This window comes from Paroedura picta, chromosome 4, assembly GCF_049243985.1.
Source record: "Paroedura picta isolate Pp20150507F chromosome 4, Ppicta_v3.0, whole genome shotgun sequence".
Lineage (NCBI taxonomy): Eukaryota > Metazoa > Chordata > Lepidosauria > Squamata > Gekkonidae > Paroedura > Paroedura picta.
The window spans coordinates 3,110,484-3,128,296 of record NC_135372.1 but is presented as its reverse complement, the minus strand read 5'-3'; the positions used below and the strand labels follow the sequence as shown (position 1 = coordinate 3,128,296).

The following is a 17,813-nucleotide window of genomic DNA, read 5'->3' as shown; positions in this document are numbered from 1 at the left end:
ATGGTCAAACCTGAGTGTTTGTTGCTGTGGCATATGGCTTTCTGTCCTCTGGGGTTGTTGACGGTGTGGTTTCCAAAACATCCTGCCTATTTGGGAAAGAGGGCATGCTATTTTTGACTATGCCTTTCCCAGAGAGCCAGAGGATTGTAGGGCACATACTGGTTAATGTGGCCTTTCCTGTTTGGGCAGCTCCCTTGATGTGTGCACACAGTTCTACCACGTGCACTAATTTTGCTTGCACTGAAATTGAAAGAGCCATTCTTATCTTGTTTGGTTGCTTTCGGTCACCAGGCTTTATACTTTTTCCTGCAAAAACCCTAATTGCACAGAGAAGAATTTTCCTTCAGGAAAACGAAGACATTCTGACTTTGCAAAGTAAATAAATAAAAAGTTTGGATTGATTTGTAGGCAGGTGAACAATTGTAATGAAAAATATAGTATTGTGAAGAGGAGAGGGAATCTAAGACATTTTAAGAAGGCAGGGGTTTTCCTTGCTGAATCAGAGTAAGGGAGTAAGGACCCATGTAATACAACATCCTGATTCTACGCAGTCAGTCACATGGCTTTCTGGAAGGCTGAAAAGAACGGGGTGAGGGAAACCCAGCATTTGATAGACCTGCCTCAGAACATGGAGGATCTCTTTCGCTCTTGGTGACTAGTAGCCTTTGAGTTATACTTCCCAAGCAATCTAGGCTAGGTTTCAAATGAGGTCTAGAGGATGAGGATCACTTGAAGTGAATTTTTGAAATGCCCGCGATGGCCTGGCTCCATAGACTCCAAACCGATGACACCACTTGGAAACCGGCTAATCTTTCTAGCTCTCCTCGCTCCCCGCCCCTTTAGTCCGGCCTTGTGCTTATCGGCCTAACCCTTGACACTATGGGTGTGGCCCACAAGATGTTCCTGCTGTATTGGCATAACCTTTCCACTAGTGAACCCAAGGTATGATAAACGGTATCGCTCTCTCTGTGCACTTTAGATCTGTTCAGAAGCCCATGTGGTGAGTTTGGAGGTGCCTGCCAGAACCTGCTGCAGTGGTCCCAGTTGAAGGGTTTCAGGCTTCCTTTCTATGGTGTGCTGCTACTGGACCTCTTCACCCTCCTGTGCATTACCCTATGCAACTAATGTGCTTGCATTCCGGCACACGGTGGGAGAGGTGTTCCCTTGCAGTTTGGTGGGAACTAGCAACACTAAACTTTTCCTTTGTTTTAAGAAGTAAGAGCTGCACCGAAACCTCAATTGGCCTTTCTTAAGTGTGCTTCTGGTAACTTTGCCTGCATGCTTTTTGCCCCACCCCCCCATGTGTTCATGGGTTTCTTTCCCCCTCCTCATGTCCTAACCTATTAAAAAGGGGAGAGTCAGCCAACCTACTGCAGCAAAGATCCTTTCTGGGCGACCACAGCCTCTTGTCTGCGAATGCCATACTGTATTTAGCTGTAGGCTTTCTCCCCTCCGCTTCTTGGCTCACAGTCTACTTGGCAGCAAGGGGAAAAAGGGTCCGTTGTGGTTTCAGAGCTCAGCTCTTTTGACGTCAGCAGAATGTTTCCTAGTTTCACTTGCTTGCTGTGCTGCATGTTTCCCTCCCCCCTCCTTTCCTGGCAGCAAGGTGGGAATTGGCTCTATTATATTCAAGCAACGGGGAAAGGTTCCATGTGAGGGCCAGCAGTGAATTGCTTGGCACTGGACCTGCTTGGGACAAGGGGGGGAGAATTTGAATTCATGGGCAATCAAAGGCCTCCCCTGCTTGCTGTTTGAGTGTCAGTGTGGTACTTTTGATGCAAGAACACGATTTTTGCCAGTATTGCGAGATGGGGCTGATTAATTAAGATACAGCTTTCTGTCTTAAAATATTGAAGGCTGCTGAAGTATTGTGCTAGTATTATGAAGTTGGTAATCATTGATTCCTGATGTTGTGATATAAGAGATGCTGAATTGCTGGCCTCAATAAAAAAAAAGTATCACCTACCACTTTATGGTCTGACAGGCTGTCACCAAGTGAGATGGGTCAATATTTCTGACCTTTCTGATATAGACTGCTCTTACATGATTGGCATGACTCTCGAAAGGTGCTATTGCTAAGAGCTGTTGAGAAGCCCCAGAAATAGTCTTCAGGCTTCAAGAAACCCTGGAAGATAGGTCAGCAGGCCACACTCCAGAGGTCACATCACCAGAAGTGACATCACCAGACATTCCCGTCAGATGTGACATCACACCCTATCACACCCTATCGCCCCCGGCCCTCCCAGTGGCAGAAACAGCACAGCAGTCTAATCCGCTCGGCTGGGGACAGGGCTGGGGCAGGCATACACCTTTCCATCACCCCCTGCCAATCCCCAATGCAGTTAAAATGCGACTACATATCTCTGTGGACTCCAGTGGCTACTACTTACGATAAACCTTGGCCAGTAAGGATTTGTATTGCCAGGGCTCCTCCCCTTTCTGCTCACTCCAGGACCATCGTTAATCATTTGGGGGAAGGGGTGGGTTTACATAATCCTACACAATTGGGGCAACCCTTCCGGGGTCATCAATAAATCCCCTGTTGAAAAAGCCTGGCTTAGAGGGATTTCCCCCAGCCTTGGAATGTGACTGCTCTGAAACTGAAGAGCTGAAAGTCGTACCTTGAACCTGCAGACCACCTATTTTGCCCATGAGTTGTCACCATTGTGGAGAAAGGTGGGGTATAAATAAATTATAGAGGCACCTGAATGAAACTTCATACGGCCGTGTGTGTAGGGAGGCATAGGACACTGTAGCCCTTCCCAAAGGTCTAGGAGGTCAAAAATAAGTGTATGCGGAATATGCAAACTAGGAGACATTATACATGCTTGTTCAATTTGTATAATTTATGCTTGTCACATAATTCAGCTTCTCTTGGCAGGTAACTTGGGCTGCCTTGTCTCAGAATTTTAATTGGGGGTCAGAAACACATTTCCCAGGCCTTTCAAAAACCCATGTACTTTTTAGAGTTGCATGCTAAGCTCTTTCATACACTCAGCCTTTCTGCAAACTTAGAGGTCGGTAAGCTCAGGGCATCCTCACATTGGAATCCATGCTAGTTAAGCTGCCCTTTGATCCATGTGCTGTTGTTGCTACCTGTTGTATTACTGCACCCAAGTCTGGGGAGTTACAGAAACACTGAGTAGCTTAGTTCTTCTCTCCTCCCCTCTACAATCTCTCCACCTGCCTAATGTTCCACCTTTCTTGAGGTTATCCTGGAAAGTGAGGTGCCTTCCCCTCTAGGAAGCTTGGTGCAAATTGCTGGGTGGTCAGAAATGATTTTGACGGCAGGCTTGTGCTTTTTCTTAAAGGGGAGGGGAAAGCCCAGTGTGGTATCTGGCACCACAAAGTGGGATTGCAGCAGACAGCTGGATTTGCATAATTGCTGTGCTGACAAACCCAGGCTTCTGTCACGATGTGAGATGTTGAGAGCTTGGGAGGGTGATGTGAAAGTGTGTATTCCCCCTCCACAGCTAATTAAGGCTATGGGAGGAGAGCGCAGTGGCGTGGTCCAGATGCAGCCTCCCACCGGCTTTCATGCGAAGCTGGGAATGTATGATGCTCCCTCCCGCCTTCTGGTTTCCCAAGGAGGAACATGAAGGGCTTTTCTAATGAATCAATAGCAAGTGGTTCCGCTCCTCACGCCCGCCCGGTGATGGGTGAGCTGAATCGTGCCTGGCTGAACAATCCTCCCCCTCCTCTAGTGAGTCAGAAACGTGTTTTCCGAAGTTGACTTTTGGCGTTTTATGATGGCTGCATCTGGAGCAGGAGTGGTTTTGCATTTGACTGCTCAGCATCCCTTGGTGCTTCTATTATTGTCATCGACCCACAACGATGGTAAGCTAACGACATAAAGGATTAGCGTCTGTAGAGAACTTTTCTTTCGATGTCCTTAATCACTTGTTCTAAAAGTCTGCTTAAACGGCCGTTACGTGCCGGGCTTATAATAAAGGCCTGTGTTCCTGATCGGGAGGGTGGATCGAAGCGGTCAGCCCACTGCCCCTTACCTCATAGAATCATAGAGTTGGAAGGGGCCATACAGGCCATCTAGTCCAACCCCCTGCTCAAGGGGGGCGACAATTGGGGACGGACAATCCTGCCATTCAGTCCCCATTGCCTCTTCTCCAGCTCTGCGGGGCCCTTCGCCTTTCACCCCCCTGTTTCCAAGCCCTCGGTTGAGATCCCTCTTTGTTCTGTGGCAGCTTTGCTCCGAACATAGAATCATAGAATCATAGAGTTGGAAGGGGCCATACAGGCCATCTAGTCCAACCCCCTGCTCAACGCAGGATTAGCCCTAAGCATCCTAAAGCATCCAAGAAAAGTGTGTATCCAACCTTTGCTTGAAGACTGCCAGTGAGGGGGAGCTCACCACCTCCTTAGGCAGCCTATTCCACTGCTGAAGCACTCTGACTGAAATTTTTTTTCCTGATATCTAGCCTATATCGTTGTACTTGAAGTTTAAACCCATACCCGTGTCCTCTCCTCTGCAGCCAACAGAAACAGCATCCTGCCCTCCTCCAAATGACAACATTTCAAATACTTAAAGAGGGCTATCATGTCCCCTCTCAACCTCCTTTTCTCCAGGCTGAACATTCTCCTCAACCTATCTTCATAGGGCTTGGTCCCTTGGCCCCAGATCATCCTCGTCGCTCTCCTCTGTACCCTTTCAATTTTATCGACGTCCTTCTTGAAGTGAGGCCTCCAGAACTGCACACAGTACTCCAGGTGTGGTCTGACCAGTGCCGTATACAATGGGACTATGACATCTTGTGATTTTGATGTGTTGCCCCTGTTGATACAGCCCAAAATGGCATTTGCCTTTTTTACCGCTGCATCACACTGCCTGCTCATGTTTAGTTTACAATCCACAAGTACCCCAAGGTCTCGTTCACACACATTGTTACCTAGAAGCGTAAGTATTTATTTACTTACTTTATTTTTCATTGAAATACCGCCACTCTCAAAAAGTCTCACAGTGGTTTACAACACTACCAGAAAACATAGTAAAAGCTCCTTAAAAACACCCCTTAATACATTAACCAGATGGCGATCAATAAGAGTTCCAATCTCCCCCCCTCCCCATTCAGCACATGGGTCAAAAGCTATCTCTCACTGGGTACGAGGACCCTGGTCTAACACACATTGAGGGATCCTCCGATGGTAACACCGAGACCCTGCCCTAGTCTCAACCATACATCTGGTGGAAGAGCTCTGTCTTACAGGCCCTGTGGAAGGCTGACAACTCCGACAGGGCCCTCAGCTCTTCCGGGAGCTCATTCCGGGGCCGTGAAATAAAAATGCCAGCTAGTGTGTGCCAGGGAAGATACTGTTCCTGGGTCAGGTCTTAGCTTCCAATGAACAAGTCAAATCTGGTCTTTAATTAAGCTCTGAAACTGGTTCATCATTTATCACATGACTATTTTCCTACAGAGAGATGATTCTACTCAAGTGTACATTTTCCTGTTTGTAGGCAAATGTCATGTTTTGCTTACCTAGGCAGCAGGGTGGGTTACATCCATCCGTCTTGGTCAGAATACATTAGTCTTACATACGGAAAAACTAGCACCCAACCTTTGGGTTGGTATTCTACTTGGTTAACTGGGTGAAACCACTTCTGGATCACTGGAGGGACAGCCAGATGAAAACGATTAGATGAACACACGTGAAGCTGCCTTTTCTGAATGAGAAAGATCCTTGGTTCATCAGGCTCAGTATTGCAGACAGGCAGCAGTTCTCCAGGGTCTCAGGCAAAGTTCTTTTGCAGCACCTATTGCCTGGTCCTTGCAGCTGGAGATGCCAGGGATCCAACTTTGGGAATTTCTAAATGCAAAATGAAGGCTCTTTCACTGAGCCTCCCCCTCCCCTGGGTTGGGTTGGAATTTCTGCCTTAAAGCATCTGCAGCTTTTGAGATTTGGAGGGGTGACATGAAAGAGGTCTATACGCCTCTGAAGTTATGTGAACTGGGATGGTGATACTTGCTGCAGCTACACAGTGTGGAGAGAGCCACTGGCGTAGGTGAATTGAAAAAGGAGTTGGGCAGATTTGTGGTGCATAAGTCTCTTGTGGGCTGCTTGCTCAACCAGATGGGTGGTTGCAAAGCAGATCACCTCTCTCAGCTGCAAGGCATAAGTCCTGCCTGTGGGTTTCCGCATGGCATCTGATGGGCAAGGCTTGGAAACAGGCTGATGGCCAACTGATCTGATCTGGTATGGCTACTCTTTCTTTTTCAACTGGAAGACTTCTACCTCTGTCACTGAGCCAGTGTGGCTATTGGTCATTCTCTCACACCACCTTGTCGCACCATTCCCTTGCTGTCACTTAAATTAGCACAATGACCCAATTGCTGGGTGGTTGTGAAGGTAAATGTAGAGATAGAGGTAAAATACTTGGCTATAAGGAGTGGGTGGGAGGGCTGTGTTGTCTCTAATTATCCTTTAGCATCAGCAGTGCTGCAGGATCGGGAGCTCTCCAGGATTAAAAACAACCATTACAGTCCGCATGCACAAGTCAGTCCTTTTAGGCCCCAGAGTTTGGTTGCCAGCTCTGGGTTGGGAAATACCTGGAGACTTGGGGTGGGTGGGGGGAGCCAGGAGTAGATGGAATTTGGTGCAGGGAAGGGACAGTGGAGTCTTAATGCTACGGAGTCTACCTTCCAAAGTGGTCATTTTCTCCAGGGGAACTGATCTCTGTTACCTGGAGATGAGCTGTAATTTTAGAAGTTCCCCAACTCTCACCTGGTGGCCCCAGAGACACAGGGGTGCACATGTGCATATTATATTTGTGGGCTGGGTTTTTTTAAAGGTGTTTCAGGTTGTTTTTAGTAATGGCACATGTGTGAGCAGTTGGCTCTTGAGCCGTGCATGTCATCCGTGATGGTTGAAGATTGGCTTTAATGCTCCATTTTCCCCACACCATTTCCCAGTATCTGCCTACCTCTCTTCCCTTTTCAGCCTATGCTACACCCATGTCCTTTATTGAAGCTTGATGGGCAGTGCTTCCAGGGAGTGGTGTTTGCTCCCCTCCAATGGCTCCAAATAGTAACAGATGAATGCTGAGCCTCTGAATGCAGGACTAATCCATTGCTTTGTTTACGCCTTCCTATCATCTCTACAAAGTTCCAACAAAAAGCCCAGTCAGCTGGCCTGTAGTGTTATGATAGCATTATTAGTGCAGCTGGCTGCAGAAGCCGGTTCTGCAAACAAAGTCCCAAGCCAAAGCTGCATTTCCCAGCGATCTGTTCATCGGAGTACCGTTGCCCCAGAGCCCTGCTCAAAATAGATGGCTGAGAACATGTTTCACTTTTTGGGGGTAATGCACTGGTGGTGCTCTGTTTCATTGGCAGAAAGGCTTAACAAAGAAACTTGTGACACTTTTGGAGACTAACAGGGAGGTTCACCGAAAACTTCAGTGGGCCTGATAACTGCTGGGTTGGAATCCATATGCACATTTGGTATTATCTTGGTTGGGTTCGTTAGTGATAAGGAGTGGCTGACTCAGGATGAGGACTGATGGTCTCTCCTTACAGCAGAATAAGTACAGTTGCCAGGGGGCTAAGATGCCAGCATTTCTTCCACCATAAGCTTTCCTGAGATAGAACTCCGCTCACACAGGAGGGGCATGCACACATCCCTTTATTTATTTAGATTTTTATACCGCCCGTTTCTTTGCAGCTCTGGGCGGTTTACATTGAACATTATATAATACAAATTACATGGAACGATGTATAGTACCAACAGTATGTAACATAAACTTTCATAAACAGTATGTAACATAAACCACATTATAAATAACAATTAACAGTAACATTGGGGGTTGGTTCTTTCATGGGTTGGTTCTTTTAGTCTGGGGGTTCAGCAGCTGTTCTACGTCAGTCAGCCTCAAGTGAAAGCCTGGTGGAAGAGCTCCCTCTTGCAGGCCCTGCGGAACTGTGGAAGTTCGGGCAGGGCTCTGATCTCCTCAGGGAGCTCGTTCCACCAAGTGGGGGCCAGGACTGAGAAGGCTCTGGCCCTTGTTGAGGACCGACATGCTTCTCTGGGGCCAGGGATCCGAGCCAGTTGGAGGTGGCGGAGCATAGGGCTCTTTTGGGGGTATAGGCAGGGAGGCGGTCTCTTAAATACAGTGGGCCCAAACCGTGTACGGCCTTAAAGGTGATTACCAGAACCTTAAGCTTGATCTGGAATTCAACTGGGAGCCAGCCAAGTTGTTGGAGTACCGGCCAGATGTGGAATCTCCATGATGTCTTAGTGAGAATCCTGGCCGCAGCATTGTGCATTAGTTGTAGTTTCCGGATCAAGGATAAGGGTAGACCTGCGTAGAGCGAAAACACCTTCAGGCCAAAACACTTTTACTAAAGTCTGCAAGCAGCAAAAAAGTTGGGAGAGCATTTAGAGCAAGGAGAGGGCAGTTTAAAGCATGATCCAATCAGAAAGGTAATCCTTTTATGCCAGGTGGTTCTTTACCAATTCATCAAGAGTTGGGAGTGGTCTCCCCCCCCTTTTGTTTTGTTATTTTTTCCTTCTGAGCTCTGCATTGTAATGAAACGCCCAGCGTTTTCATGGCAGACTCAATATGGGGCGGTTTGCCAGTGCCTTCCCCAGTCATTACCATTTACCCCCCAGCAAGCTGGGTACTCGTTTTACCAACCTCGGAAGGATGGAAGGCTGAGTCAACCTTGAGCCGACTGCTGTGATTGAACCCCCAGCCTCATGGGCAGAGCTTTCAAACTGCATGTCTAATGCCTTGCCACTCTGCGCCACAAGAGGCTTTACACCTTGAATAAATCTTTGTTAATCTTAAACTCTGATTTTATTGTCGTAAGTCAGTGTTTGCTTATTGCGTATTTTTTATCGCAGGCTTCCAAGGAGCTCAGAGAGGCACATATTCTCCCCACCTCCTATGTAACTGGGCAATATCACCCAGCTAACTTGATGGGAAAGTAGGGAGCTTCACTGTGGGTCTCCCAGATCCTGGTCTGGCTCACTAACTACTATACATGATTCTCTCTATCGTCAAAGTCAAGTCTGCCTGGCAGTGGCTCTCCAGAGGGCTGAGGTTTTTCATGTCAGATCCTTTTAACTGGAGATGCTAGATCCGGCTTTCTTAGCCAGGGTTTCATGAAACCCTGGGGTTTCGTGACTTCCCCATAAAGGTTTCCTAAAAGGGTGGGAGGTAATTAATTTTAAATATATATTTTAAATTTGTTAATTTGTCACTGGCAGTCTTCAAGCAAAGGTTGGATGCACACTTTTCTTGGATGCTTTAGGATGCTTAGGGCTGATCCTGCGTTGAGCAGGGGGTTGGACTAGATGGCCTGTATGGCCCCTTCCAACTCTATGATTCTAACCATTTATCAGGTGATATGACCATTTATGGTCAGGTCAACTCACCCACCCCCTCTTGAAATGGCCAGTGATGGGCCTAGACGGGGTGGGGAGGAGCCCCAAGTGGGCATGTCTGCAGCTATGCTTCCCAATTGTATTCTGCCCGATCGCACCACTTAAAGGTTTCTCAAAGCCTAAAAAATGTTTAGTGGGTTCTCAACAGTGAGGAAGGCTGTGATAGAGGCCGAGCCTAGCACATTCTGCACGCAAAGCAGATAATCTACCCCTGAGCCGCGGAAATAATTTCTTGCATCTGTCCATGAGTTCTGTCTCAGGAAAGCTTATAATGGAAAAGATGTGTTTGTTTTTGAAGGTGCTATGTTAAGAGGCGACATGCTGTCCTAACATTTTATTAAAAGGTTAACCCACAAGCATGACTAACACAGTGTTTGATGACAAGCAACCGCAGTGGAAGCAACGGGACTGCATGCCCACACAGTCCTCTTCAGGGCACGCTGCAGAGTGGCCCGAAAGGGGTGAGCTGAAGTGGCATCATCCCAGTTGACAGAAACTTTCTTGCCTGGTTATTTGGAGATGTTGCTTGCCCCAGGCAAGTGGCTGGAACTCTACCCCCATGACTTACAATCAAGAATTTTCCATTCTGGTGGAAAGATGCCTTGACTGGTTTTTGAACTCCACATTACTTACGATGATATTTCATCACCCTTAAAAACAATCTCTCATCAGTTGATTCGGATCTTTGGTGTGCCAAATCAAGATCGTGGGTGGGTGGGTGGGGGAACAAACTTAAAACACCAAAGAAAGACTAATTGTTAAGCTGAAGGGCATATACTACTACTTTCCAACTCAAGAGGAGATGGGAAGACACATCCTTAAACTCAAAAGAGTTTGTAAACTGGGCTTAAATTAAGAGCCTCTTGTGGTGCAGGGTGGTAAGGCAGCCAACATGTTGTTTGAAGCTCTGACCATGAGGCTGGGAGTTCAATCCCAGCAGCTGGCTCAAGGTTGACTCAGCTTTCCATCCTTCCCAGGTCGGTAAAATGAGTACCCAGCTTGCTGGGGGGTAAACGGTAATGACTGGGGAAGGCACTGGCAAACCACCCCGTATTGAGTCTGTCTTGGAAAGGCTAGAGGGTGTCACCCCAAGGGTCAGACATGACCCAGTGCTTGCACAGGGGATACCTTTACCTTCCCTTAATGCCTGCTACTCTTTGGGGTACAGCAAAGTGGGGAAAACTGGAGGGCAAAATGAAACCGAAAAAGCAGTGGGATTAGCCATATTTATGTAGCTAGTAATTACAGTTTTCTTCTTTTCTTCCTTCGGGAAGCACGGATGGCTGCCACTCTTCCCATTTGCTTCCTAGTCAGCCCCATGAGATAGGTTAGGCCAAGAGAGAGTGGGCTGTGAGCCTCATGGCAGGCAGCGTGGGAGAATATCTTCCTAGGTCAAAACCAAGACAGTCAGCAGTCTTTAAGCTCTAGTTAACTTACATCTTGTTTGGGGCTCACCAAAGACTGAGTTTTGTGAAATTGTCCAGCTGTTCCTTTTCAAAATTGTTTCCCCTTCCCCCCCCCAATACACCTATCTTCAGTTTGGCTGTTGTGTATATAATAACAATCTCAAATAAAGGTGGTATTATAATGCAGAATTTGTATGTTGTACCAAGTATTTTTTCTTGTAAATCATACCAAGGACAAACTTTATGGTGTAACCCGATCAATGTTTGGGGGTGATGTTGGAATAGGGTCATGACACTGTCTTGGGGGAGGGGCTGCTAGTGGGCTGTGTCCAGATACAGAAATGACTGGTCACACCAGCCTTCTGTTCTTATGCAGCATGCGTGATGGTATTTGCTTGCTCACAAACAATTTATTTGGGTTTAGGAGAGATTAAATGGGGGGGGGAGGCATTTGAAACATTTTTTTAAATTGACCCAGTCTTGTTTCCTTTCTTTACACTTGCCACTGATATGATTTCTTAAGAGAGAAGTCAGCCCGCATGGTGATTTCCAGATGTCCCTAAATCTGTTTTCTCTTTTTTCCGTTTGCAGGACAAACACCATGATGCTGCTCATGAAATCATTGAGACAATTCGGTAAGTCTGGCGGCAGATCTGGAAGCTTTAATAGCTATCGATAGGCTCTTTGGGATCACCTGGGTCCAAACACCAAGGGATTTCAGGCTGTGAGGTTGTGTCCCAGTTTGAACTGTTGCCTGCAGTTAATGCATCGGACCAGTAGGGGAGCAAGGATCCCAAGTTCTGAGCCCAGGGATGCTACTGCACATAGTACACTTGAGTAGATCCAACTTTGCTTTCCTATAATAAGAAATAGAAATGTACAAAGTTTAAAATGTGGTGGCCACAAAGTTATTGCTTCCTGCCCACACTTGTGAGTAGGGACAGACAAAACCTGGACAACTCTGGTTTGGTACGGGGGTGTCTCTGAACTCAGATGACCCCTCCAAAATGCCGTTTTGGTTTGGACTGATCCGTTTATCTTCTCCCTGCTTAGGAGCAGGGGTGGGGACTGAAAGGTCTTGCAGCCTTTTCAGGCTGAAAGCGGAGAGGCGTGTGCACCCTGCTGTAAACCTGAAATGGGTGTAAGCCATTTCAGCAATCTTGCTTCCCCCCGCCCCCAAGCTTGGAATCCCTTCAGAGAAAAATGTTAATTCATTATTATGTAAATTTCCTTATTAGGACTGGGCCTTCTAACTGGCTCCCTTAACAGAAATTATCTAATTGTTTTATTTTGGCATTGGGTGCCCCAGCGGGTCTAGCTAGCAAACTCTGTGAGCTAAGTTTACACCTCTTACTGTTGCCCTTACCCTGACCTGTTGGCTCAGGCTAGCTCAATACTGTCAGATCTTGGAAACTAAACAGTTAAACTTGCCGTGGGGTTGCCATAAGCTAGCTGCAACATGACCACACTTTCCATCTTTGTGCCTGGAAATCTCCACAAAGTACAGGTGTTCCTCTGATGTGGAACATATGTCTCTGAACTAGAAGACATGTTTGTGGCAACTTCAAAAACTCTTTCATGCAATACTGTGTAAGCTGCAGACCACTTCATCAGGTTCAGATGGATGGACAGCTGGATGAAAATGACCCCATGGGGTTGGAGGGCCTAAACAGGGGTGTCATTCCAGTATTTTGGTGTTGTCTGAATTGGTAGGATTCCATGTTTGTGGCCTTTTCCACTTTTTCTAAGCACAGTTCAAGGTGCTAATCACTTCTGCTTGGAAGGGCTGTGGCTCAGTGGTAGAGCATCTGCTTGGCATGCCGAAGAACCCCGGTTCAATCCCCATCAACTCCATTTAAAAGGATCAGTTAGGAGGTGATGGGAAAGACTTACTTGACTCCCTAGAGAGCTGCTGCCAGTCTGAGTAAACAATACTGATTTTGATGGGCCAGAGGTCTGCCTCAGTATGAGCCAATTTAATGTGACACGCCCTCCTTGAAGAAACAGACCATCGATCCCGTGTGTCCAGTATTGCCTGCTCTGACCAGCAGTGACTCTCTGTGTCAGGGGTAGTCAGACTGTGTCCCTCCAGGTGTCCATGGACTGCAGCTCCCATGAGCCCCTGTCAGCATGTTGCTGGCAGGGGCTCATAGGAATTGTAGTCCATGGGCATCTGTACAGTCACAGTTTAGCCTCCCCTGGCTACACTGTTTGCCAAGAAGGTCTGGAGCAAGCTCTTTTATGTTTAGGAAAGTGACCACTGTACTCCTAAGAGAAATGATGATGGCTTTCCTTTAACAGAGCCTTGATTGATCGGGCTTTTTCTGTTCTACACTGGCAGTAACGCTCTGAGGCTTTATTCATCTTGGAAAAGAGAACACTCTTTCATAAATAATCCAAATCGAAGCCCCCATTGACATATTGGCTAAGTGGGTATATAGCATGTTGTATTTATGAGCCAGAGATGAGAGGGTTAAAGGTACATGTGCAGAAGTGTTTTGTATGGAGATGGAGGAGATGTTTTATATATAAACATTATTAAAGTTTTATCTAGGGGGATTAAGTTGCACCAATGTCTCTTTCCCTAAAAATAAAGAGCTCTAGTTGAACAAGAAGAAGAGTTGGTTTTTATATCCTGCTTTTCTCTACCCGAACGAGTCTCAAAGCGGCTTGCAGTCACCTTCTCTTTCCTCTCCCCACAACAGACACCCTGTGAGGTGGGTGAGGCTGAGAGAGGCCTGATATTCTTGCTGGGTCAGAACAGCTTTATCAGAGCCCAAGGTCACCCAGCTGGCTGCATGTGGGGGAGCAGGGAATCAAACTCGGCTTGCCAGATTAGAAGTCCGTGCTCCTAATCACTACACCAAGTTGGTTGGTTATGTGGTATCCCTGCTTGAATTTCCTTGCCCCATTCTGATTCCCAGATCCTTCTCTCCTGTCTCTACTGCCCCCTCAGTCTTCATGCCTGCCTTCCCTTCCAATCACTTGATAAGTTCTGTTGGGAAAGTGGCAATTAAGACTACCTTAGGCGATCATGAACTTCAAACTATGTAGGCCAGGGGTAGTCAACCTGTGGTCCTCCAGATGTTCATGGACTACAATTCCCATGAGAATTGTAGTCCACGAACATCTGGAGGACCACAGGGTGACTACCCCTGATCTAGGCAACCATAGACGACATTGGTCATGTCCGTGTCTGGCTGATGATCTAGAACAGCTGCTGAGATCTCATGAAGTAGTCTTGCAAGATCTTAGTTACTTTACATTGTTTTTACTCTCTTCCCTCCTTTTTATATCCAGGGTTTTAAGCAGCTTGCTCATCTGCATCTGGCCACCTTATGCATTTTGATCCATACCCTGGGTCATCTTCAGAATTCGATATATAGACAAACTGACCCATGGGACTCACAGGGATGGAAATACCTGGCCCCACTATTTCCACCCCCAACACTTTCTCTGATTTCTTTTCCTCTACATACTATTTATTTAGAAAATATTTGTACTGTCTCTCCTGGAACCTGCCTTAGATGGCTTAGAAAATACAACTTTCTCTACCCCCCCCCCCCAAGTTTTCTCTTCCCAGTATTTAAATGTTTCTCTTCTTCTCCCGTTGTCGTCGTCCCCCGAACCTGCAACCTTACTGGGGCTGCAGATGCCCAATGTCTAATGCAGGGGTAGTCAAACTGCGGCCCTCCAGATGTCCATGGACTACAATTCCCAGAAGCCCCTGCCAGCGAATGCTGGCAGGTGCTTCTGGGAATTGTAGTCCACGGACAACTGGAGGGCTGGTCTAATGCCTTGGTTGTTAGCCCCCCCCCATACCAACTGTGTTCTAATGTGATTTAGCGAGATCTCAGTCAGCATTCTCTGTGTTGGGGTTTAAGAATGCTCAGTTTTGCTTATTGAGATTTTTGTCAAACTTAGAAATTTCCCTTAGTTTCGCAGAAAATCCATCCTTTCTGTATCTGACCCCATTGTGTGGCTTCTTCATTACGCACTTGGAGGCTGTTATTCAGCATTAGATATACTGAGGGTAAGGGCTGTTTGGGAGGAGTGTCCATCCAGGGCCAAGCCGGCAATGGGGAGCTGTGCCGGGCCGGCCGGGAACTTGCCTCGCAGATTGCGCTGGCAGCCCGCGGGGTAAGTCCTCTGGCCCCACCACTCCTCCATTTTCAGAAAGGAGCAGGGACGCGGCGTCAAAGACGCGGCATCCATGCTCCTTTCCCACCCCGGGGACCCTGGGCATTGGGGGGGAGGCAACATCGGTGGCCGCCTTCTCCCGCTGGGCTGATGATGCGGGAGGCGCAAAGTGCCTCCCAATCCGCCCCTCCCACTTTGTCCGCATGCCGCCAGCCGCCATTACCTCGATCCCTGTCGACATTGCAGGTTGCCACCTGCTCGCGCGCCCAGGAGGGCCGCCTGCAGCCATGCCCACCAACCTGACGCCTCGCCACCAGTGGCTCCTGGTGTGTTGTTAGGGAGCGGCGGCCACGCCCCCGCACCAGCCCACCACAACCAGCCACCCTGCCCGGCCAGAGCCCGGGCCTCGAGGGGCCGCGTTGGAGCTGCTGCCACTGGAGCCGGCCACCCCACAGATCCAGGTAGCCCACTGGACCAGTCGCACCACCTCACAGGTCCTCCCGTGCCCGGCCTCGGGTCCAGCCCCTGGGCACATACACCGCGACGCCCAACTCCCCAGCCCTGCTAGAGCCTGCTGTATTTGCATTCTCTCTCTCTCTCTAACACACACACGCCGGCTCTTCCCTACCCCTGGAGGCGGTCATCAACCATAAAAAGGCTGGGGACCGCTGCATTATAAGATACTGTGCTCCTTACTCCTCTTGAGGTACTGTTATATTCAACATTTTAAATTTCCAATTACAGAACTGATCTATTTTGCCACTCTCTTGTTACATTTATCATCATTACTTACTCAGCTATTTCTATATACAAATAGATATCTGCTATAACTTTTAATATATCAAAGCACAAAGGAATGTATTTAAGAAAATAAAAGGAACCTCTTCTCAAAATCCACTTTGTTATATACTTATATTCAATTTTAAAACTGTTTCTCATTCTAAATTTGTCCCTTGCTTGTATAATACACACTCCATCTAGCCTCAAATTTTGTATTTGATCTGTTTCACAGATAGGTTGCTATAATCATAGAATCATAGAATCATAGCGTTGGAAGGGGCCATACAGGCCATTGAGTCCAACCCCCTGCTCAACGCAGGATCAGCCCTAAGCATCCTAAAGCATCCAAGAAAAGTGTGCATCCAACCTTTGCTTGAAGACTGCCAGTGAGGGGGAGCTCCCCACCTCCTTAGGCAGCCTATTCTGCTGCTGAACTACTCTGACTGTGAAAAATATTTTCCTGATATCTAGCCTATATTGTTGTACTTGTAGTTTAAACCCATTACTGCGTGACCTCTCCTCTGCAGCCAACAGAAACAGCATCCTGCCCTCCTCCAAGTGACAACCTTTCAAATACTTAGAGGGCTATCATGTCCGCTCTCAACTTCCTTTTCTCCAGGCTGAACATTCCCAAGTCCCTCAACCTATCTTCATAGGGCTTGGTCCCTTGGCCCCAGATCATCTTTGTCGCTCTCCTCTGTACCCTTTCAATTTTATCGACGTCCTTCTTGAAGTGAGGCCTCCAGAACTGCACACAGTACTCCAGGTGTGGTCTGACCAGTGCCGTATACAATGGGACTATGACATCTTGTGATTTTGATGTGATGCCCCTGTTGATACAGCCCAAAATGGCATTTGCCTTTTTTACCACTGCATCACACTGCCTGCTCATGTTTAGTTTACAGTCCACAAGTACCCCAAGGTCTCGTTCACACACAGTGTTACCTAGAAGCGTATCCCCCATCCAGTAGGCATGCTTTTCATTTTTCTGACCCAGATGCAGAACTTTACACTTATCTTTATTAAATTGCATCTTGTTCTCATTTGCCCATTTTTCCATTGTGTTCAGATCTCGTTGAACTCTGTCTCTATCTTCCGGAGTATTTGCCAGTCCTCCCAATTTGGTGTCATCTGCAAATTTGATGAGTAGTCCCTCCACCCCCTCATCTAGATAATTAATAAATATGTTAAAAAGTACCGGGCCGAGCACCGAGCCCTGAAGTACCCCGCTACTCACCTCTCTCCAGTCTGATGAAACACTATTGACAACAACTCTTTGAGTGCGGTTCTCTAACCAATGCCCTATCCACCTAACTATCTGAAAATCCAGATTGCAGTCCTTCAACTTATCCATCAGAACATCATGGGGAACCTTGTCAAAAGCTTTACTAAAATCCAAGTAAATGACATCAACCGAATTTCCCCGATCCAGCAAACCTGTTACTTGGTCAAAAAAGGAAACCAGGTTGGTCTGGCAGCACCTGTTGGAGACAAATCCATGCTGACTTCCTTGGATCACCAAATTGTCCTCCAGATGTTTGCAGATCGCTCCCTTTAATATCTGCTCCATTATCTTCCCCACAACAAAGGTCAGACTCACTGGTCTGTAGTTTCCCGGGTCATCCTTCCTCCCTTTTTTGAAGATCGGAATAGCATTTGCTCTCTTCCAGTCCTCCGGGACATCTCCAGTCCTTAAAGAGGTCCCGAAGATGATGGGCAAGGGCTATGCAAGTTCTCTGGAAAGTTCTTTGAGCACTCTCGGGTGCATTTCATCCGGCCCAGGGGATTTGAACTCATCCAGTGCAGATAAATGCCTCTTGATCACCTCTCTATCCATGTCAACCTGACACCCAGACACTATCTCTTGGCTACTGCCATCTAAACCCTTTGACCTGTGGGGAAAAACAGATGTAAAATAGGCACTGAGCCTTTCTGCTTTCTCTGCATCTTCCGTTAGAGTTTGTCCATCTGCACCCAACAGTGGGCCTATTGCCTCCTTTACTTTACATTTGCTCCTCACATAACTGAAAAATCTTTTCTTGTTACAATGGGCTTCCCTGGCCAATCTTAGCTCATTCTCAGCTTTGGTCT

General features: G+C 47.4%; 1 protein-coding gene across 8 annotated transcripts in view; it reads left to right on the top strand.

Moving 5' to 3' along the window:
- DOT1L (DOT1 like histone lysine methyltransferase) overlaps nt 1–17,813 on the top strand; it is a 119,118-nt gene that overhangs the window by 4,531 nt on the left and 96,774 nt on the right. For all 8 annotated transcript variants that reach the window (XM_077331546.1, XM_077331545.1, XM_077331548.1 and 5 more), the window contains exon 2: nt 11,394–11,437. In XM_077331546.1, the coding sequence (XP_077187661.1) occupies nt 11,394–11,437 (44 nt within the window). The remainder of the gene's footprint in view (nt 1–11,393; nt 11,438–17,813) is intronic.